This window comes from Atheta coriaria, unplaced genomic scaffold (genome assembly GCF_025399875.1).
Source record: "Atheta coriaria isolate IRGN ID8LTWV9N9 unplaced genomic scaffold, Caltech_Dcor_3.1 hic_scaffold_13_pilon, whole genome shotgun sequence".
Taxonomy (NCBI): domain Eukaryota; kingdom Metazoa; phylum Arthropoda; class Insecta; order Coleoptera; family Staphylinidae; genus Dalotia; species Dalotia coriaria.
In genome coordinates this window covers 1,228,230-1,250,743 of record NW_027045455.1, presented here as the reverse complement: position 1 = coordinate 1,250,743, position 22,514 = coordinate 1,228,230, and the positions used below count along the sequence as shown (strand labels likewise).

Here is a 22,514-nt window from a genome sequence, read left to right as displayed (position 1 = left end):
CATCTAAGACTAGGGTATCATTTAAAGGCGCGTCGCCCTCAGCCAGTGTGTGCTCACTTTATAGCCTTGTAGAGTATATTATACTTAGTTTATGAACGATATAATGCAGCCAAGAAAAGGACCAAAAAAGTGCTATCCCGGATAATAAGGATAATGCATGCTATAATGCATAGTCTGATCATAAAAAGAGAAGACGAGCAAAAAGTTTTAAATTAGAACGCAATTAAAAAACGATTAGTCGCAGTGAACAAGCATGTTTAAGAGTGTTTGCGGTTGAATTTTTTTAGGTTTTTCGTTTATAGCATAAAAAGATGGTTGATCTTGCTGCGCCAAAGACTTTAATTACTGTGCCTAGTTTATTAAACCTGAGCCTAACTAAAAAAAGTGCAAAAACAGTATTCTGTAGCTTGAGTATAAAAAAAAAGGTCGACGCTTACTGAAACTGAAAGCTGGAAGATAATGTGAATTAAAACAGCCAACTAATTGAATGTTGTATACTGGTACGAGTGCAGTTTATAAAAAAAACACTACCAACAACGTTGGTAAATTAGCTACGGATTAGAAAAAGTTCCACGTTCGACGCTCTCGAGGATTCTTTCTAATTAAATTACGAATACATTTTGTCACAGAGCTAAGAATAAATTTAATCTAATCAACGAATTTAGTTTCAATTTCCAAAGAGTTGCAATAATAAAATTTACTTTGATGTGATAAAAAAATGTGCGATTGAAAGTATAAATATGTATGATATAAAATATATAAATGTAATTTAATAAAAAAATATATGAAAAAAAAGTCATGCATATTCCAACGTGAATAGCAAAGCGAGGAATGTAACATTTTTAAATAAAACTGTGGAAACACCCCCGCAAGCTGGCATGCTTCCAGTATTGTTTATATTCGTTTAAATGCCTCGCATATATTGCTGATGTGAAGGCATAAAGTTTTTTGCAGCAAGTATGCGGTCATGCGCGGACATAAAATGCATGAAATCGCAATTAGAAAACATCGGAATGCTATTTTTTCGCGTTTAATATTACATTTAGAAGAACACACTCACACGCGTGCTTCTTGGCTAATGTTCCGCGTTTAATTGCGAATTCAATTAGAAAAAAACGGCTTTCTTCAACGCAAACGTTCGAAAATTACGTATCATTATAACCGGAAATTAATTTCAGCTGTGCGCTTCAATTAAAATAATGAATTTTTATTTGCATAGTTGGTACAATTCGCGAGAATTGTCTCAGCGCGTCGCCGCTGCCATTGTCTGTAATTTAATGCATCAATTGTGCTCTCCCTCCGCTTGCTTATGCATGCACACCCTTAAAACAAAGTTAATCGCGTCTAAGCGCCGTAGCTGCAATAATCTCGTTGATGCGACGCTTATTGCGATAATTTCGCGCGCGATGCGGCAATAAATTCATCAAGTGCCTCCCCGCCTCGCATCTCTTTGACTCGTGTTCGCGCGAGCTTGCAGCTTTTTAAAACGGCGTTGCGCGTGAACTAACAAACGAACCGAAAGCGCAGCGAGGCCGAATTGCAGTTACGTTTCCGGCGCGAATGAATGAACAGCGTGCTTGCAATCTGAAAAGACGCCCAAGTCTCAAAGAAAACGAAATGCAAGGCAAGGATGAATAAATTGAAATTTGAGGAGATAGAAAAAGGCGTTGCAAGTTTTACGCAATGCGCATTTCGCTTAATTAAGAAGCGTTTGCATTTACCATTCACGCAAATTTACGCAACGCAACGCAACGCGTTGGTAATTGAGTTAAATTTTAAGTGGCGAGGTTTTTTCTGCAAAGAAATCAAAATTAAGAAAATGCAGATTACGTTAATATTATTTTTGAATATATTTACATGCATTTAAATGGCTGTGAGTCACAGTTGCATAAATTTTCACTGCAGACAAGTGAAGTTGCACCCTGCGTCCCTTTTGCTGTCGTCGGTGTCTTGTCGTCTTGTCGATGTCGACTTAATGTTGGGATTCGGCAGGATTTGCGTGATAAATTGGATTTACAAATGACTCTCCAGCGTTCGCCCAGAGTTATGTGTGTAATTCCACAACGCCGGATTGAATGCGGTCGGGGCGCACAGCCATTGATGGAAGACTTTCGTGCGTCCCTTTCGCAGGCAGGAATATTAAGTGCATTAATCCGTAACGAATCGAATTTTGTTTTATATGACGGATGGAAGTCGGCAAGGAAAGGAACAGAGGGTTGTAGGCTTGTAGGGTGGCAAGAAAACATTTGTGGCGTTTCCAATGATGTCTGTGGTTGTTGGATGGATCGAAAAAGTTTCCTGTTCTACACGAGTTGACATCATGACACTCCAGCTAATAATATCATCTTCACAACAATAAATTCGCCCGAAAGTTTGAGTTTCAACAAACAGCAACGTTTTCTTTGTCGCCGGAATTGGGTGGAAATGAATTAAAAGCAACGTAAAAATGAATTACGAATGTCTTTCGGAGTGAAAAAATTAAATTAGAGCCGAAACGCGAGCGAAATTTACGAGTCGAACGAATGGACCGAAACATTCTCAGACGACCACCTGCAAAAGCGAAGAAAATGTAGGCGTGTGCAGGAATGGCAAGCGCTTAACTTTGTATTGATGTCAAGTGAAGCGTGCTTTCATTACCGAGCCCGCGCTCGACGTCGCACTCTATTCGCGCCGCATGCCGTGAAGGGAATCCTCGAAACCATAATGGAAACGAGTTAATCCCGAAGAAAATAAACTTAATTGAAATTGGGTTGTAAAATTTTATGTGCGCTGCTTCTAATTCGGCTAGCTTCATTTGCAAATTTACAAATTTCTTATTACACCGAACCTAACCTAACATAACCTCAAAAAATAAGTTTTCACCCTACTTAATCAAATGCGTGCTGAATTTGAAACCCCACCGGAACAACTAAAGCAGAAAGCGTGAAAATAAGTCAATATTTATGGGCAATCAGTGGCAGCCCTATTTTTATTGCACGCAAACCATATTTGCCTTTCTCATTCACCCCCATGACAACCCTCACACATTAAAATACTTCTTTTATTTACAAATCGACATTTTCAAGGTCCCCATACGTCAATTTTCATCCGAGGAACTTTTGGGTGTCTGATTCGTCACCCTAGTTGGCACACACACCCTAACATCATGCACACAGGGTGTCTCTACCCGTTTATCAGCGGCGCGCAAACCCCTCGCGAGTCCTCTTTTGTCAGGCCATTAGGCGCACAATAATCGTCATGTTAATGCAGCAAATTTGCGGCTTTTGTATGCCATTCATCCATTCACGCGCACGAATTCTATCTGGGTGCCATTGTGTGGCCGGCGCGTACATACATACATTAGTGCCCACTTGGTGCACCCTCGCAATCAAGTATTAAACGCATCTCGGATTTCGCGTGCGACGTGGTGACGTCTCCCTATATTTTTACCGCAGTCGGAAGGACATCCCGGGTCTTTCTTTGAAATCAAATATATGCGTTGGGGTAGTAGTGATTCAGCAAGCTGGCCGAGGTGTCGTTTAACATGGACGACAAATGTGTCTCACATATGTAACCGTACGAAATAGGGGAAAGAAATGTCGGAGGAAAACTAATGTGACTTATGTACAGTTCGAGGAGACAGATGGATGCGGAACTAAACAGACAACAAACGTTTTGCATTTAGATTTACGTACGTGTTGAAATTTACTGAAATGTTGCTTCAATATTGAAAAATTGTTTAGGACCACAAGTTTGTCGGTATAATATTAAATAATGCCTCACATTCTCCGACGGAAACTATGTTGAAACTAACTAAAGCCGCATTTATGTAATATCCTAATAAATTATGCGCTTTGTAATAAATTTACCTTGCACAAGATTTTCTCACTCCCCTCTCTCACACGTACTTTGTGAACTAATACAAACAGAGTTTTGGCAAAACCACAAGTTTTACTACATCACACATCCTTCTGAAATCCCAGCGCCGCAATTCTGCAATTGCTGGTAACTGAGTTGCGCCAGTATTGTGGCCGTTGTTGTGCTGCTTCCTTTTTAAAGGTAAACTAATCGAAATAGTTTATCATTCCGGCGTGGCGGCCATAAAGTCAGCTATTTAGGTATTACTCGCGTTCAACATGCAAAATAACTTTCGATATTTATGGTCGGTGCATGTTCCTTCCGCCTCGGGCCGCCAGCCAGAAGCGCAGCAGTGGAGCATCGACGTTTTTCCTGGCGCGCCGCTTGGCGCGAAGAGTTTCGCTAAACTGTATCAGCGTTCTTCGTGCAATGTGCAACACTTACTAGGCTATTGGCGTGTGGTGGATCGGGGGCATTGTGCCGACTGTGAGGGTGACTTTGTGCAAGCTTCACGACTAAAGCGGGAAAAGCATCAAGATGCAGTGAGTTTGCATCGACTTTCGGATTTGCAGAGTTACGGAATAATTTGTAAATTATATCCAAATCTTTCCTAGAATAAAAATATACACAAGAATAAGTTAAAATTTATCTTATAAAATTCTGTTTTTTTTTTTGTTTTTTCGGGTAGAAAAACATTGTTAATGAAACGTTTGAGTTAAATCCAAAATCGTAATCGCTTTGCTTTCGCTCAGTGTTGGTTTGATTCAACGGAATTTCCATTCGAATGGCGATTAAAGCGTTGAGCAAATTAACGACGAGCGTTAATTATTCCGGTACGTCCGCAAAGCGCGAATCTTCCACGCTGTGCACTCTACAAATCGTTTATTCAACCCACGAAACCGCACTTTTGAACATGTTTCGACATTAAAACCCAAACAAACAAAACAAAAAATACAAAACATGAAACTTAACACCTACAAATCAAATTTCAATAATATTAACAATAAGTGACACGTAAAATGCTCGCGTGAATAATGCGTTGCATGCAGAAAACTTAAATGCAGAATCGCACCATCAATATAAACATCGATAACCGAATACAAATTATCATTAACACCCAAATCGTTTGCGTTTATTTGATAGCAGGATGGGTAAGTTGGGGGCGGTAGCTGAAATAGCATTCGGCATGTCCTTCGCCTGAATTTTGCCACTCGCAGGCGGCTATTAACTATTAATTTTCAGCGGCGTGCCGACACATCGCCCCCGCTAATACCAGCGTTATTATTCAAAACGAACGCGCACTGTGTGTAAGTAATGTAAGTGCGCCAGCCCGCACCACAGTCCAGCCAATAAATTATAATTACCCGCGCATTGTAACGGCAATAATGCCAATAGCGTTCTGGTACCAATGAACCCCTTTTAAACTAATTTAGTTGATGTTTACAATTCAAAACGGGTGCATAAAATGATATTTTAAAAACGTAAATTTACAAAATATGAAACAAAATGTATATTTGTATGAATAATTAATTTTAGACAGATATAAATAGTTGCAGGTTTAAAAAAGTTTTCATAGGTTTTAGAACACCATTCATTATGGTAGGTTACAAAATCTTTTAGATAATTAAAATTTATTTTTTCGTTTTGCGTTTTTAGAATTTCTGGTTGCTGGGATTATTATTAGTGATAATAACTTGCGGATATGTATCCACACAGGATACTTGTCTTGAACCCCAACCAGCAATTGGTTATTTTGAACCTTTTTACATGTTGGTTTATGATTTGTTTCAAGCTAATACTAAAGTTGTCTTCACTATGATTTATACAACAGTAAATTGGCCATTTTAATTTTTCAAAAAAAAAATTAAAAATTAAAATAAATGTATTCGGTACTTACGTCAATGCAAATTTATTTATCCGATAATAACATAAATTAGACTTGTATATTTTGGCATTGGTATATATTTTACAATATTTTAAAATATCTATCAGTCTCAAAAAACATCAAAAATGGTAGGTGCAGAAAAAAATTTAAAAAAAAATTACCAAAATATATTTTTCCAGAAAATTATTTACGCCCTGCTTTTGACCATATTAATTGGTATTGTATTATGCCAAGAAAAACCTAATGAAAAACCAACCTACGTTGAACCTGAACCATCAACCACTGGATACTTTGATCCGATTTTCCAATATTGGAGAGAATGTTATATAGCCTACAGAAAATTCTTCTGGACGTTATTCTACCGCTGTAATCCTTATCTAGTACCAGTAACACATGATTAAATCTTTGTTATAAAATAAATAAATAAATAAAGATAAATAATATGCATTCAATTATAATATCATCTTTAGTAACAAGCAACAGTCAAAGATATACACATTTAGATGTTTATTTCTTTAATTTATGAACAATTGAATTTATATTTAAAAACGAAGAACTTAAATAGCTTCGGAGATGACAGCAGCGGTGTCGACCACTTCCTGGGCGACATCAGCAACTTGCTGCACGCTCTCGGTCACTTCGGCAGCGATACCATTAGCGGCCTGGATGATGCTGGCTGCTTCAGGGGTAGCCATATCCTTGGCGATGGTTTCCTTGGCAGCGGCGATCATGGCTTCAATGACATCCCTGGTCATGAACTGGGCGTATTTTTGGATTTTCAAGGCAATTTCCTTGAGTGGGCCACCTTGACGGATGATCCTTTCAATAGCTTCCTGGACGAGTTGGATCAATTTGTCAATACGGTCAGCGCTGGGCAGAGTCTGGGCTACATTCTCAACGGTGTGCAGAATGTTGGAGATGAAAGCAGGGGCATTGGAGTGGATGATGGCGGATGCCTTTGCGGTCTCTTCGGTGGCAGCAGCGTATTGGCACACGGCCAGAACAACGAGAGCGTAGAAGATTTTTGCCTTACAAATAACAAAACAGAATTATATTATAATTGTGGTTTTGGTTTGGGTTATTACGGAGCTTACCATTGTTGCAAGTAGATGATTACTTCAATGATGGTTGGGCTATAGTTCGTTAGCTTATATACAAGCGTCAGGGCACTTTGAATAAGTTTTCATGCAAATTTTGGTTTTGGTAACTTTGCATACAATGAATATGCAAAAATAATGTCTAACGCACATGTTTTTCGTATGGTTATTTATCAGTTTTGGCGCGGTGGCAAAACATTGATAAAGAAAATTTTCCAATAACAAATTTTACTAACGGTGTGAAGTAATATTTAAATTGGCGGCGCAGTTTTTTTATTATCGGGAAATTTGCAATGTAGAACACTATTGAAATATGATAACGATTTATTTATTTATTTATTATAAAACTACATTATTCTAGAAAAAAATTACGACTAGGAAAGTGAAATAAACAAGTGTATTAAAAAATATTAAGTAATTAACAATTTGACACTTTATTTCCATTAGTTTTAATTAAAATGGTAAAAAGGACCTCAACCAATATAAGAAATTGGTAATTTGAGTATACACGAATGACATAAACATACTGGTGTAAGTATAAATAAATATCACCAATTCCGAAATTTCGTTGTATATGAATATTATTAGAGCAATGATTGCTTCCTTAATAGTAATGTATAAAGTGTATACCACGTGTCTAACCGTGGTTGAGAAGGTGAACACAATACTGCTCACAGCAGTGCCAATCATTGCTTCAGTGGTATTAGCGGCAATAGTTGTAAAAAATCTAAAAATGAGCCCACTGACTCCGGAAATGATATGAGTAAGTCTTTCACTTATCCACTGACCCAACGCAAGACTCGATTCTATCATAGTTATTATTCCATTGCCTAACATTACAACACCACTTCCTAAAGCGCTAAACATCAAACCAGCTCCTGTGTACAATCCGTTTGCAAGCATATTTGCACCGCTATACATAGCATCAGAAACGAATGATAACCCGCTGTTGAGGGAGTTGTAGAGACCATTGTAAAGTATAGAAGTGGCACTTCCTGCAAGGGAGGAAAATGTTGAGACGCCATTATATAACGCGTCTGTGAGTCCAGAGGTTACGAATTGGCCCAAATTAAGCCCACCAGTGATCATAGACGATAGGCCGTTGGTGGTGGTTGATAAGGCGGTGCTCAAACCGCCGGTAATAGCTGAGGTACCAGCTCCTAATAGATTACCGACTGCTGAGGTACCTGCTCCTACTAGGTTGCTAGCTGCTGAGGTACCAGTACCAAGCAAGTTGCTGACAGCTGAGGTACCAGTTCCTACAAGGTTGGTAGCAGCAGAAGTACCAGCTCCTACCAAGTTGGTAGCAGCTGAGGTTCCTGCACCTACCAGGTCACTAGCAGTTCCAATGGTCCCATTGATGGCACCACCAATGAGACCTGTTATTCCGCCGCCTAACCAACTTGATTGGGTATAGGCTGGTGTCAATAGACATAGAATGGCTAGGCCCAGCAGGACCGTATTTATTTTTACCTAAAACATAATTTATATATTAGCATATTTAATAGGAAATATTTTAAAGACTAAGTCCGTACCATTGCTCAAGAGTTGTGATTTTGCGGAACCCAAACTTATGAAAGGGTATTCAAATACTAACCGAGAAGTCTTGCATATTTATACGGATAATAGAGCTCACCAGCACGGACTCCATTAGTATATTTGCAATTGGAAATGATAAAGTTTTGTTTAGTTAACCAATACGATAACAAGGAATAAATTTGCCTACATACAATGCCTGATTAGCACGGATCCAAAAAGTCCTGGTTTCATTACAGTAATTCTAAAGTGTTTTATGACGTCTTTAGTCGTTTTTATCTTTAATTAAAGGAAATTTCTGATATGGACTCTCAGGGATAGATAGATAAGCTTTTACTTTACATTAATATATAGGTAATGTTGATTGATTTAATTAAAACACTTTAATATGAAGGTATCTGATAAATTACGTCAATAGTCAATGTTTTATATTTGTAACAAAGTTCATTTTTATCTGTGAGGGTCGTAAAATTATTTTTGGGTATAATAAACTTTGGACAAGTAAAGATAACATGTTTAAAAATGTTTAAAAATTAAAATTTACGATGTGCCAACATGTTTTCATAATTTTATAATTTATATGTCTAATCCTGCTCAAAATAGGTTAAATTTTAGGTTAGATTAGTTTATAAAAAATATAAATCTAAATGCAGTGGTTTTATTACCAGAAAACAATTTTATTCGATGACATTTTGAGATATTTTTAACAAAACAGAAATTGTTACATTATTTACTGTTAGTTATTGTACATGATTAAGGAATAAAGGGATGTGAAAAGGCTAATCAATTGTTCAACTAAGGTAAGAACAATGGCCCTGATGACGCTAACAATTGTGGCAATAACAGTTGAGAAGAATTGTACAACACCTTGAATGAACATGCCGCTGAAGACTTCTCCAAACGAGCCGAAAACAGTATTGACTGCACCACCAACAACGGATATGCCTGCGTTAAGGCTCGTATTGACGATATTACCGAAGGTGCTAGCACCGTTTTGAATCATTCCTACGATGCCCCCAGAAAACACACTGGATATAGCATTGGTTATGGTACCTGAGAGTCCACCGGTGAGAACATTTGCAATTGATGACATTCCACCAGTAAGCATACCAGATACTCCACCGGTGAGTGCATTAGTGACTCCACTGGTTACCGAGGAAATACCACCGGTGATTCCACTGGTTACACTACCGGCAAGTCCTCCGGTAAGTCCATTTGCAATTGATGTAAGACCACCAAACTGACCATTGACAGGGTTGCTCAAGTACAAGACGGCAGTTGCAGCGAGTAAGAAAGCTAATTTACCCTAAAATGATTTAAAAATCCTTTAATGAAGTAGGTACCTTTGATTTTGCTATTATAGAATTCTTACCATTTTGTTGCTGTGTTCTGAAAAGACCTGCAGTAATAATGTTCTGCAATTTTTTTCTTATATACCAATATGGATATGAGTTGACTTCAAATAATAGCAATACATTAGACATAGATAATAAAAACAAAGATAAGTGTTATCCTTAGCAAATGGTAACATAGCTTCAATTGACAAATGGGTGACGCGTGTTTTAAGTGCTTTACAAATGAATATGATTGGACTAATGCGTAACTAGCACTTTAGCTAATTTGTTTGCAAATTGCGTGAGACCATGACGTAGGAATTAATTATAAATTGATATCAAATTAAAAGTGTCCAAAGGTCACAAATGGGAATATTAGCAATAATTATGGATAATAAAAGCTTTCTAATATGGAAACCTCCTACAACCTTGATAAACACACCTTCAAAGAGAAAACTAATAAGATTTTTGGAAAAATTTCATACATTTATTTATTATATAGCAAAATATAGTTTATTTATATTATAGATTTGGTAATTTACAGTCTCACGAGAGATAAAACTCTAAAAAATATAATTTTGCAGATCCTTAAAACAATAGTACCAATCCAAGTGAACAAAAGTTTAACTCCGGTAATAAATACATTATTTAAAAATTGAATTAAACCAATCTGAGGACGGTCATCTGATCCATTAGGGTTATTAACAACAACCCCACCATTCAATCCTCCCACAATTACGGTGCCTAAGTTGTTTACACCACCAATATTATTTGAAGTGGTAGTGACTATACCACCACCCAAATTTGTACCAATATTGACTCCACCTCCATTTATTGGTGTACCTGTATTTATTGCTCCCCCAACATTATTTGGGGTAGAAGGTGTATGAGGGAAACCACTGCTCGTACCGGTATTACAATTGGCAAGTGCAATGGTACTTTCAATTGTGTTGGCTAATCCACCCCAAATTTGAGCATTGACTTGTGTATTTAAATGCAAAATAATAACAATTACAAATATCAGATGAGTTTTTGTCTATAAATTACAATTAAATAATTATTATGGTTGACATTTACAATATACAGATACCTTACCATCTTTTAATAAATTTAGATAACAGTAATTAGATTAAATAATCTGTATATCTAACTTACTGAGGTTCCAAAACAGAAACTACCACTAATCACACCGTTACCTAGTTTTATACTAGTATGTAGATAAGCTTGAAGACAAATTTTAACAAATTTAAGCAATATTACATGCCCTATGATATGACGTTATCTTTTTGCAAGCGTTCAAATACATTTTTAAAAATAGCAAAGTAATAAATTGTAACAAATTAATGCAAGATTTGCCTTTGTCCTTGAATAAGTGGGCTTTAATTATTGATTTCATATTTACTCGGTATATCAAGTTTATGTAGATATAAAATAATTTTACAAGAGCATATTAAGTGCAAAACCAATCAAGAACACTTGGAGACCAGTTAACATACTGGTAATGAGTGCAATTATTACTGCGAACATTACTATGCCAGATAAACCATAAACCATGTTGGTCATATCACTATCTACAAGATCATTGCCAATGTTGATTACACCTCCAATTACATTGTTGCCAACGTTGACTACGTCACCAACAATGACGTTACCAACATTGTCAACTATGTGATTAACTTGGTTGCCAACATTGAGAATTGGAAATGTAACGGGATCTACAACCATGCTGTGTTAATAACATCATTCAACCTAATTCAATGTTAACCATTTACCGGTACACTCACCAGGAATATGGCAGGTAATAAGCAGATTTTGGAGGCCTGAAAATTTTTAACATAAAATAAACTAAAATCAAAGTATTTTTCATAGAGTAAGTACATACCATTTTGATTAAGTTTAGTTTAAATTTTGATGGTTTCTGAGGTGATAATATTATAAACCACGTTATTACTTGATTCTAATGGTTAATATCTTTAAGGTTTTCCCCCCATGGTAATAAAGCGTTATCTATTGCAAACGTGTTGATATGTAGTGCATAAATTTTGAAAAATAATGATTTTTAAACAAAATATGTTATTGAATTGCTAAGGCACTTACGTAATAATTACAATGATGAAAATATATTATGCTCTTGCATTAGTTTTTAGTATATCACATGAATTATTTTTGTTGTTGCTGTAATTTTGGAAAATATAAGTAATGCTCTTGCTCCCATAAATTAATTGATATTTATTGTTGATGTAAGTTTTACAGCTTGTTAAGCCTAGGTATTAAAACATTTAGAAGAACAAAAGGTATGTCAGACCGACCATAATAGCAGCACCAATGACTAATGCTTGAGTACCAATCATGCTGAAGAAAACTCTCATTGCAGTGATTATACTATTAATAAGTGCTCTGATCATTATGGACATGAAATTGCCAGTCAAACCACCAACAATGTTGGTAATTCCTCCAATGGTACCTCCTATGATGCTAGTACCTGTATTGACCGCACCACCGATGACGTTGGTTCCTGTGTTGATTGCACCACCAACGACATTGGTTCCTGTATTGATTGCACCACCAATTACATTGGTACCTACATTAACCACATCGCCAATGACATTAGTTCCCATATTGATTGCTCCGCCGACTACAGTGTTACCTGTATTGACCACACCACCAACTACAGTATTACCTATATTGGCGGCTCCACCAACAACGTTGGAACCAAGATTTGCAGTAGCATTGGCAGCATTGGTAACAGCGCTGCTACCAGCCTCAACAGCGTTAGTAATGGTTCCAGTAACACCACCGACTACACTGCCCAATCCACTTCCCCATCGATCTTCCCATTGACCATTGACTGGTGTACCCAATGAGAAAATGGCAACAGCCGCAACTACCAAAAGAATCTTCGCCTGCAATAGGAATCCAATAATAATAGCAAAACATTGACTATAAATTATTACTAACCATGTTTTATGAGTTTGTTGTAGAAGATTGTGGTTCCCAAATAGAAACTACAACAAACCACGCCGTTACTTTGTTTTATACTCATATGTAGATAAGCTTTAAGCAATAACAAAATTGAGCTATATCACTAAATGATAACACGTTCCTCATTGCCAAAATTTGAGTGTATGTTGCATAAATTTGCAAATCAATGAACGGAAAACTTGTTTTGTTATTTTTTTAATAAGTTTATTGTTATTTATTTCCATATTTGCAATTAATTAGAAACAAATTAACCTGGGATGTCTATAGCTATATGGAAGCATGATGGTTCAACCATCAAATATATAAAGTAAATAAGTAGTTATAATTAATGATTTACTTGCTTTGCTTATTATTCAATTTCAAGTATTTGCACTTTCAGTACTTCTATAACAAAGCGCGTTATTTTATATTCTGTACAACAACCATATCATAGGCACAAAGAAAAGCGCTAAGATTAAAAGTGGTGGAATAAGAAGAATGGTAATTGATACAGAGACTGCGTATACAAGAATGGTTGCAAGGCTGTACAACGTATTTTCAGCAAAATCAATGGTGGTAACCATTGACTGGAGTACTCAAGTGCTAAACGGCCAAAGCCACAATAATGATTAGTGAAATCTTTGCCTGCAAAGTATAAATAAATTAATTTCTTACTGGTTACTTAAGCTATAAGATACACTTACCAATTTAAATGTCTTTAATTCAAGCGTTCAAAGTTTCAAACTGAAACCATGAACGAACTTGTTGTCGCTTTATTTAAAACTGATATGCAGATTTATTTGGTATAAATTAGATAAGATAAATTTTGCAAAAAAATGTGCTTAAAATTAAGCTGTTGTTTTTCTATGTGGTATGCATCCGCGTCAGCAAATGCAAAATAATAATATTTTTTGAATTAATTGCTGTTGAACTCATTGACAAAATGATTTTTTCTTTAATTCAACACAAATAGTTTTTTATTAGATTCATAATATATAATTAAACCAAGATACATTTATCTTTTTGGTAAATTAACATTGACATGAAGACATTTATGGTCTGTAAATAACATACATGAACAGTTCAAGGAATATGCCCATTGGCAAAAGGACTGGAATAAGAACTGCCATTACAGGTACCGCTAAAAGAAATCCAAGAGCCTGCAAGAGCAATCGACCAGCGTAGACAGGAAGAGAAAGATTGAGAATGTAATCATATACGTTCCTAACGGCGTTGAATACTCTGCTTACTGCTGATGAAAATACGTTGCTGATACTACTCGCAACATTTGTTACTCCTTTGGCAATACCTCCAATAACTTGACCATTAACTGATGTATTCAATTGAAAAATGGCCAGAGCCACAACCAGCAAAAAAATCTTAGCCTAAAATTTGCAAATTTAAAAACTGTTATTAATGGTATTCTACAAATGTTACTTACCATGTTTCAAGTATCAAAGTTAAAACATGAATGAACTACTGGTGCTTTGTTTTATACTGATATGCAGATTTTTTTAAGCTAATTATTAGCAATATTTAAGCATAACATAGGCTAAACGATAAGACGCTATCTACTGCCATTGAATGATTATAAATTACATATATTTCCACATTGCATGAGATTAAAAACTATTGTTATATATTGTAAATGTTGCATGTTTTTGTAAAGTCAAATTTAAACTTAAGCCAACTGCTTAAGCCATTTAGTAAAATCTTGTTAGATAGAAAATGCAAAAAAGAATTTAAAACACCATTTTTAAAATCTAAGGTTATTTAGAATTCCATGCTGGACATTAACATGTTTTCCGTCGAAATAATTAATTATTAAATAATGTTGTAAGTACATATTGCAATTAAATATCAAGGTCTACAAGGCAAGCCCTTAGTACCTATATTTGATCAAATAATGGTGTATATACGGTTTATATAAGCCGTATATAAACCATTAATTATAATTATATTTGGCGCCTCCACCAAATTTATATTTATTAATTTATTTTTTTATGAAAATTGAAAATCAACCTTTTTTATTTATAAGCATCAAAGGAAACAACTTTACTAGTAAAAACTAATAACTTTAGGGGTATGGAGCATAAAAACATATGGTAAATGTAAGTTATAATGTTAGGAAGTCTTTAAAAATATCTTGTGGGGTAATTCAAAATACCGATTAAATGATGCTACTTAGATTTATTTAAAACATGTTCGGGCGTCCTTATTTGAGCTTATATCCATAACCTAGCCCAGTATTGGTAAATAATTACTGGTATATAAACAAGCACTTGGAAAACTACCAGGAAAGCGTATTTAAGTCCTTCCAGTATTCCACCACTGGAACCTTCAGCCCTGATTTCTGTAGACGGACCAGCGTTGACAGCAACCAGGCAGAATAGGGCAAGAGCCGCAATAACCAAATTAATCTTTGCCTGTAAATTCCAAATAAAATAATTTAAATTTACTTCTTGTACTAGTTAAACTACTTGTATGTATTTACCATTTTGTAAGGGTTTGGTGTGCTCGTTCTAGACTTAGCAGACGTAAGTGCCAAATAGAAAAAGTGGATTTGTTATATAGTACCTCATATCAGATCAGTTTCAGTGGAAACTTTCCCAAAATTAAAATATACTACTACAAGATAAGAACTTACTCGTAAGTATTATCTAAATATGAGTATAAATTAGGTAAATTAGCAAATCAATTTGTTGAAGTACCTACCTGTTTTTGTTTTTCACTGTTTATTATATTGCTCTGATTTAAATATTATACGTAAACAAATTCTAATGGAAAGTTTAGAAACTCTTCTTAACTTTTCATTAGTGTTAATTACTCACAGTGCAATCAAATTGTGTAAATAAATCAATTGCCGATATTAAATACGAGTATGTCCTAATGAAAATACCATAAATGTAATATTTACCACAATTGCGTAAGAATTGAAATCGATAAAATTTTTACGAATGAACAAAGAATCAAAATCGAGTTTTGAGAGATATTTTATTGAATTATCAATGTTTATTACACAAGAATGGTAATTGCGGCTACAGTAGCACCAATAATGCCAAACCAGTAAATTGCATTAGCAAAAGCACCACCAGTAACAATGCTGGTAATACCACCAACAACAGTGGCACCTGTGCTGACAACATTTCCAACTACGTTGGCACCTGCAGTGACCACATTAGCAGCTACATTAGAACCAGCATTGACCACATTACTAGCAATGATAGAACCAGCGTTGACTACATTACTAGCAATGTTAGAACCAGCGTTGACTACATTACTAGCTATATTAGAACCTGTGTTGATCGCTCCAGCAACTACAGTGGTACTAGCGTTAAGAACATTGGTCCCGGATGCAACCGTGTTTGAAACGCCGCTGGAGATACCAGTAACCACATTGGTACCAGCGTTAATGGCACCAGCCAAACCACTCAAACCTTGACCATTAACTTCTACACTTAGGTACAAGGTGGCAAAAGTTACAATAGCAAGAATCTTAGCCTACAATTTTCATATAAATTAATTCCAAAAACTATTATTATAAAAAAAACTAGAGATTGACACTTACCATGTTTTATGCTATTGAATTTTGTTACTGTTGGGTAGTAGGTAAATACTAAGTACAATTAATAACTCCACACTTTAATTTATAGTCAAATATTGATCAATTTCTGATTTTGAAATGTCTAACGTAAATATATATGATAACACATTATCGAAACTATTGCTTTATTTATTTAAAAAACAAATGCCAAGTAGTGGTTACAAATAAATTTTTATTAACATTATGAGTTATTACATCAAATTTCAAGAGTTATTCTTTTATGGTATTAACCAAGAACAGGTAAAGCAGACATGACAGCGCTGGTAAGTTGTCCAATTGTTTCCCACATGAATTGCCACAATGCAATAGCTGTAGCCACAGCCTCATTGTACATTGCAATAACTGTGGCTCTAATCATAGCAGAGATAGCACTGATTGCTGAATTTATCATGGTTTGCATTACACCGTTGGTTAAACCTCCAATGATACCTGTCACACCTCCCATCAATCCGCCTGCAACGTTACCAAGCAAACCAGTACCGGTGTTAAGAACACCACCAACAACACCTCCTAGGACGTTGGTTCCGGTATTGAGGGCACCACCAATGACACTGGTACCTGTGTTGACCACACCACCAACAATGTTGGTTCCAGCATTGACTGCACCACCGACTACAGTGGTACCAGCGTTGACTGCTCCAGTAACTACATTAGTGGTGGTGTTGACCACACCATTGACCACTCCTCCAACCACGGTGTTACCAGCATTGACCACACCACCAACAACATTAGTGGTTGTGTTTACAACTCCCCCAACTACTCCTCCAACTACATTTGTACCAGCATTGACTACGGACGAACCTACATTGACAGCACTACCAACAACGCTTGTAGTAGCATTAGTAAGTCCTCCAACAAGACCACTACCAACATTACCTACACCACTAACAACTCCACCAACTAAACTTCCCAGTCCCCATCCGCATGATACAGGGGCGGACAATTGCAAAATTGCAATGGTTGCCACCAGGATACTTATCTTCATCTAAATCAAAAGAATTATATAAATTTAAGTAACATTTCTTCTTTCTAATGGCCTACCATAATGTTAGAATCTTCTTGTTAAGTAACAAAGTGGAAACTAAAAAATTAACAAGTAATAAAGTCTTATATAGTAAGACACACTTAAAAAAACAATTAGATAATTATTTTTACAGAGATAAAAAAGCAATCAATATATTTTTAAACGCGAAAATTTGAATTTTTAAACTAAAACTTGCATCATAAGCTTTGCAGGGTATGTATTTTTAAAAGGAATATAATTTATTGTTAAATCATTTGCGTCACCTAGACCTAAATATGGAAATTTCTGTTTTTACCGTTTTTTACATGGAGAAAATGACGTCAAAGTAATATCTGTTAATTTAAAAGCTTTAAAAATTTATGAATTTAAAATATGGATAGATACTGACATATAATAGTGTATGAAGTATCAAGTGGCTAAACTGGAGTTATAGTCATAAAATTGATTAAGAGCAGCAGCAGCGCAAAATTTCATTTGTTTGACTGATGTCGCATTGCATTTAATATGGTTTTGTGCAGCACCGTAGGCAAATGCACAGCCGCAAGCTCCACCCTGTAAAAAAGCCCGTGACTAAAGTACTTTAGTCACGGTTTTGATCGCCCGTGTTTAAAATACTATTTTTGTGTTTTAAAACCGTGAAAAACTGGTGCGTCAATGGTGAAAATAGAAAAACATTGATTTAAACATAAAGTTGTAGCTACGTTTATTGTTTAAGTAAAGCTAATCAATCATAATACAACTTTTAACCAGAGGTGGTAACTGGACGAAGGTTGCTAATAAATTCCTGGACATTCGAAGTAATTTCATTGACCAATTTATTACCTTCATCCTTGATAGTAGTAACTGTCTCCCGGACCTCATCAGTGACGACCTCAACAACTTCAATAACAACCTTTCTGATCGCTGCGATCAATCCAGAAATCATTCCGCTGGCGGCGAATGATGTGATGCTATTAACCACCTGATTGACTTCGTTCAGCGTATTTGAAATAGTTTGGCCCACACCACTGGTAATCACACCTACCACGTTGATGCCATTGCTAGCTGCATTTCCGGCGTTATTTGCAACAGTGGCAACTACATTACCCACATTAGTGGTAGTGTCAGCAATAACGTTGGCAACGTTGTTGGCAACGTTGTTAGTGACTGTAGCTGCGTTGATAACACTGCTGGTAACAACGTTGGTGACACCATTAGTTACTTGGTTGATCATACCAAAAATTCTTGGTTCTTCTTGACATACTGCAGGTGTAGCCAAGGCAAAAGCAGCAAGGACTGTGACAAAGAATGTAGGGTTCACCTGTAGACAAATATAAATTAGTTATGGTTTAAAAGAGGGTTATTAACCCAGGTACCATTTTGAAGACAAATATTTTACTATTTTAAAAGGTTTCCTGACCAAATCCTATATATACGTAAATAATAATCTGTGCAAATGTATATATTCGGTATAAATTTGCGTAAGTGTTTAAAAAACATGATAACATGTGTAAAATTCAAATTTGATGACGTTTTGGGTTTTTTTGGTCGTTTTGCTAAGGTTTAGACTAATTTTTGAATATTTATCACAAATTATGTTATTTTTGTTTTAGCAAATAGAATTCATAATTAAATTAAGAATATATTCAATTTATCTAACACAGGGTCTGTATATTTTTATAGAAAATTTTTATTTCAAATATAAATATAAATTTTGATGATAAAGCATAGATTTTATTTTTTAGGTTTTCAATTTTCAATTTTTTTCAAAATTTCAGAATTTTTATCCAGTTTGAACCACAATTCTAAAATTACTCAGAAAAGTAGTAATAACTCTGATAATTTCATTTTGCGTAGTAGTCAGGAAGATAACTATCTCATTCCTGATCATAATACCAGCATTGTATACAATTCTACCAAGAGACCCAATAAACGTAGCGATCAAGTCGTTACCAAGGAACGTCACTAGACCTTGAAGCAAAAGTGAAGTTGCTGCTCCAATAATTCCAGTTAATCCATTAATCGTTGTAGAAATAGCATCGGAGATTGCTATGACTACACCTCCAACCATATTACCAATAACAGATATACCAGTACCCAAAATAGTACCACCAGCAAAAACAACCGATGCGATGGTCTCGCTTGTTCCGGTAATAGTAGCTCCTGCAAGTTGGTATGCCGTAATGATAGCAGAACCCAATTGAGCTAGTCCCGCAGAGATGGCGCTTTGGATATAGATGGCGGTGTTGTATAAAACGTCACGGATATTATAGAAAGCGTTGGAGAGGCTTGAACCAATATATCTAATAAAAGCCATGCCATTGGTCGTAATAAAGTTGATGGTGTTAGCAATTCCAGAATAAATCATTCCAGAAATACTGATGATGATATCACGTAAATTGGTTATCAGATAAACCATGTTAGAAGAAATTTGTCTGAATATATCAAAAGTGTTGCTAATCAATGTGGTTAAACCAGTCGTAAGAGCTGTATAGATGAACCTGCCAATATTAGTGGTTAAATCTCGTAGATTAGTAACAATTTCATATAAAATATCACTAAGGTTGTTGGAGATGATATTAGCAACTGTTGCAGCTGTTTGTATTCCAGTACTTATACCAGAATATATCATTCTGATAATTGCTTCCAAAATTTCACGTAAATTTGTGATGACATAGCTGAGACCAGAGGTGAGTGCTGTATAGATGTTTCCAGCTATACCCGAAAAGAAGTTGTAACCAGCCAATGCAGCGTTATACAAAATTCTAACTAATCTATCAATAGCACTTCCAAGATTTATGAGAGCATTGTAGAGATTAGTGTTGATATTTCTGATAAATTCAAAAATATAACGGACGACGTTTCCTAGACTTTCCGTGAATGTAGAATAGACAAATCTTATAATTCCATCTAAAATGGTTCCAAAATTCGTGATCAAATTATATAGGTTATCGGTGAGTTGAGTGATGCTGGTTGAAATGAATGTGAACACTCCACTTAAAACTCCTGTAAGTCTGGAATAGATCATGGTGGCGATTGTGGTAATAGCTTCCCTGAAGTTGGTGATAAAGTAGTAGATATTTGAAAACGCTCCGGATACCAAACTCATGATATTACGGGTTACCATATTCAGAACTTCTCTTAAATTCGTGACTATGTTGATTCCAAAGTTGATAAAACCATCAATGATCCCAGAAAAATTATAATAAATCATTGAAACAATATTGCTTACAATATTTCCCAGATTTCCAAAAATATTACTCAGATTTGAACCAATCAAACTTAGAAATTCATAAGTACTACTCAGGAGATTTCTTATTACTGAAGTAAATACTGAAGTTAAGTTTCCAACCAATTCACGCATATTAGTGATTCCATAATAGACATAACTGGAGAATTCTGTGATGAGTGTGTTGATGGTACTCCCAATACTGCCAACGACATACATAACACTGGAATAGATCATACTTCCGGCTTCACGAAAATTGGTCAAAATAAAAGACAGCGTAACACTGAATTCCCTGATGATAACATTCGTAATTGTTTCCATGTTGTTGATTAGCGCAATGAGGAGATTGGCGGTTCCTGAAATCGCGCCTGTGAGGGCATTTGCAATACCCAGATTAACCGTAACCGTGGTGGATCCTGTTGATCCCCCTTGGCCAACTACTGGCATCGAGAGGGCCAACACAGCAATTGCTGCAACAACAATTGTGAGTCTAGCCTGAAAAAAATCACATTTATTTATAGAATTTATGATTAATATAATTTAATAAGTACCATGTTGTTGATACTCGTAGGCAGATCATTCACAACTATTGGACTTGTTCTTTGGAAAAATCTTATATACAAGTGAATAAATACGATTCGGGAAAATTTGTATATTTTTTCATGAATATGCGTTGATTTAAAATGTGATAATACAAGATAAAATGTAAATTCAATGGCGTATAGGACGGATAATTAGTAATTTGTATTAAATTGTGGTAAAATATTGAGTGAATTTTACATAATTATCAAACATGTTCGGGTATTTTTTTGAAAACATGAAGCTCAACATTAAATTATGTTTTATAATTTTTAAAGTGGGTTACGTATTGCAATTTGTGCACTATTTGATAAAAAATACGTGTCAAAGTATGAATTTTGTGACATTGAACTTATTTGTTCTAATTGCGCATGCGCATTTGCATTAGGAATAAAATGTAACCTATTTTTAGGATTTTTAAGGTTATTGTAAGTAAAATTTTAATTTTTTGTTTTTTTAACTTTTTTTAGAAACTAAATCTTTGTAGTTGCATAATATAATGAATCATATTTTGTAGTAGCGCCTGCATATTGAATGAATGCACTTGAAATATTTTGTCAGCGTGCCTTGCACCATCGCATTAGTGAGGTGTTACGAGATTCAATTTTCCGCGGCGCTTTCCAACCGAAACGCGAATTGCATTCTTCATACTATTTTACCCGTTGCCTTTGTGCCGCGCCACGCTAGTGCAACTTGCAAAATCCGCTATTATTGGAAAAGTTGACACAATCACAATACAGCTTTATGGCGCGCCTTGCGATCGGCAATTTCCCGCACGAGACCTCACTTTCTGCAACAATAAAGTGCAAAGCTCTCAGCGTTGAAATTCCGCACAATTCCGGATTACATTTTCGATCCTTAATGGTTTACTGCAGTGCAATTATCACGTCACATTTATGTGACATCTAGATCAGCACTGGATTTATTTTTTTCCCCTAACGAAGAAGAAAACAGAGGTGTTTGGGGACTAGCCCCTTCAGTTTTTCGACGTCTTGGCAAATAAACAACACAAACCAAAGTGAATGAGTTTCGTAATTAACAAAAGAAAAAGTTTCCAAATTTCCGGCCAAAGAAAAATACGAACAAGTGAAACGCGAAGAGATGCACTCAACTAAAACTTTCTTTAATTTATAAGAAGATTCGACGAAAAATGTCCAGATCCAAGATTAATCACAAAAGCTTTGTTTAATTATTTATTAAGCGAATGTCTGTAGACGCGTGTTGGGATTTCATCCTTTCATCCACTTACCTTTTTGCGCGCAAATAAAGCCAACACCCATGGCCAACAAACCGCAGGATTGCAGGACCTCTAAAAGTGTAATATATTCGAGTGTCGATTTATTTATTCCGTTCGAGTCCGGGTCAAGGACTCACTTGACGATTCTTCCAATTCCGTGCGTTGCTACCGCTCCTGATCATGCAGAAGAGCAAAAAAAGCACACATACACA

General features: G+C 35.7%; 7 protein-coding genes and 2 long non-coding RNA genes across 12 annotated transcripts; all 9 read right to left on the bottom strand.

Annotated features, from left to right (window-relative positions):
* Positions 1-6,214: 6,214 nt before the first annotated feature.
* Positions 6,215-6,947, bottom strand: LOC135801831 (uncharacterized). The gene is made up of 2 exons (XM_065315355.1): positions 6,817-6,947; positions 6,215-6,750 (listed from the first exon to the last, which is right to left on the bottom strand). The coding sequence occupies exons 1-2, from the start codon at positions 6,817-6,819 to the stop codon at positions 6,280-6,282; spliced, it is 474 nt and encodes a 157-aa protein (XP_065171427.1). The 5' UTR covers positions 6,820-6,947; the 3' UTR covers positions 6,215-6,279.
* Positions 6,948-7,229: 282 nt separating this feature from the next.
* On the bottom strand, positions 7,230-8,471 carry LOC135801834 (uncharacterized). The gene is made up of 2 exons (XM_065315358.1): positions 8,355-8,471; positions 7,230-8,292 (listed from the first exon to the last, which is right to left on the bottom strand). Exons 1-2 carry the CDS (start codon positions 8,355-8,357, stop codon positions 7,273-7,275), a joined length of 1,023 nt encoding a protein of 340 aa, XP_065171430.1. The 5' UTR covers positions 8,358-8,471; the 3' UTR covers positions 7,230-7,272.
* A 540-nt stretch (positions 8,472-9,011) lies between these two features.
* On the bottom strand, positions 9,012-11,414 carry LOC135801887 (uncharacterized). Its single transcript, XM_065315407.1, has 4 exons — positions 11,220-11,414; positions 9,728-9,754; positions 9,466-9,661; positions 9,012-9,408 (listed from the first exon to the last, which is right to left on the bottom strand). The coding sequence occupies exons 1-4, from the start codon at positions 11,412-11,414 to the stop codon at positions 9,092-9,094; spliced, it is 735 nt and encodes a 244-aa protein (XP_065171479.1). The 3' UTR covers positions 9,012-9,091.
* Positions 11,415-11,898: 484 nt separating this feature from the next.
* On the bottom strand, positions 11,899-12,769 carry LOC135801830 (perilipin-4-like). Of its 4 annotated transcripts, none has more exons than XM_065315351.1 (3): positions 12,648-12,769; positions 12,337-12,592; positions 11,899-12,270 (listed from the first exon to the last, which is right to left on the bottom strand). In XM_065315351.1, exons 1-3 carry the CDS (start codon positions 12,648-12,650, stop codon positions 11,969-11,971), a joined length of 561 nt encoding a protein of 186 aa, XP_065171423.1. In that variant the 5' UTR covers positions 12,651-12,769; the 3' UTR covers positions 11,899-11,968. The 4 variants fall into 4 exon arrangements, with proteins under 4 accessions (XP_065171423.1, XP_065171424.1, XP_065171426.1 ...); XM_065315352.1 differs by having other exon boundaries at positions 12,370-12,592; XM_065315354.1 differs by having other exon boundaries at positions 11,899-12,237; positions 12,370-12,592.
* Positions 12,770-13,597: 828 nt separating this feature from the next.
* Positions 13,598-14,128, bottom strand: LOC135801888 (uncharacterized). The gene is made up of 2 exons (XR_010550473.1): positions 14,092-14,128; positions 13,598-14,035 (listed from the first exon to the last, which is right to left on the bottom strand). It is a non-coding gene; the product is annotated as an uncharacterized lncRNA (long non-coding RNA).
* A 692-nt stretch (positions 14,129-14,820) lies between these two features.
* On the bottom strand, positions 14,821-15,192 carry LOC135801889 (uncharacterized). The gene is made up of 2 exons (XR_010550474.1): positions 15,145-15,192; positions 14,821-15,076 (listed from the first exon to the last, which is right to left on the bottom strand). It is a non-coding gene; the product is annotated as an uncharacterized lncRNA (long non-coding RNA).
* Positions 15,193-16,409: 1,217 nt separating this feature from the next.
* LOC135801829 (perilipin-4-like) lies at positions 16,410-17,344 on the bottom strand. The gene is made up of 2 exons (XM_065315349.1): positions 17,296-17,344; positions 16,410-17,239 (listed from the first exon to the last, which is right to left on the bottom strand). Exons 1-2 carry the CDS (start codon positions 17,296-17,298, stop codon positions 16,481-16,483), a joined length of 762 nt encoding a protein of 253 aa, XP_065171421.1. The 5' UTR covers positions 17,299-17,344; the 3' UTR covers positions 16,410-16,480.
* A 620-nt stretch (positions 17,345-17,964) lies between these two features.
* LOC135801786 (uncharacterized) lies at positions 17,965-18,704 on the bottom strand. The gene is made up of 2 exons (XM_065315304.1): positions 18,634-18,704; positions 17,965-18,578 (listed from the first exon to the last, which is right to left on the bottom strand). The coding sequence occupies exons 1-2, from the start codon at positions 18,634-18,636 to the stop codon at positions 18,021-18,023; spliced, it is 561 nt and encodes a 186-aa protein (XP_065171376.1). The 5' UTR covers positions 18,637-18,704; the 3' UTR covers positions 17,965-18,020.
* Positions 18,705-18,929: 225 nt separating this feature from the next.
* Positions 18,930-21,104, bottom strand: LOC135801785 (uncharacterized). Its single transcript, XM_065315303.1, has 2 exons — positions 21,038-21,104; positions 18,930-20,981 (listed from the first exon to the last, which is right to left on the bottom strand). The coding sequence occupies exons 1-2, from the start codon at positions 21,038-21,040 to the stop codon at positions 19,041-19,043; spliced, it is 1,944 nt and encodes a 647-aa protein (XP_065171375.1). The 5' UTR covers positions 21,041-21,104; the 3' UTR covers positions 18,930-19,040.
* Between the last annotated feature and the right edge of the window lie 1,410 nt (positions 21,105-22,514).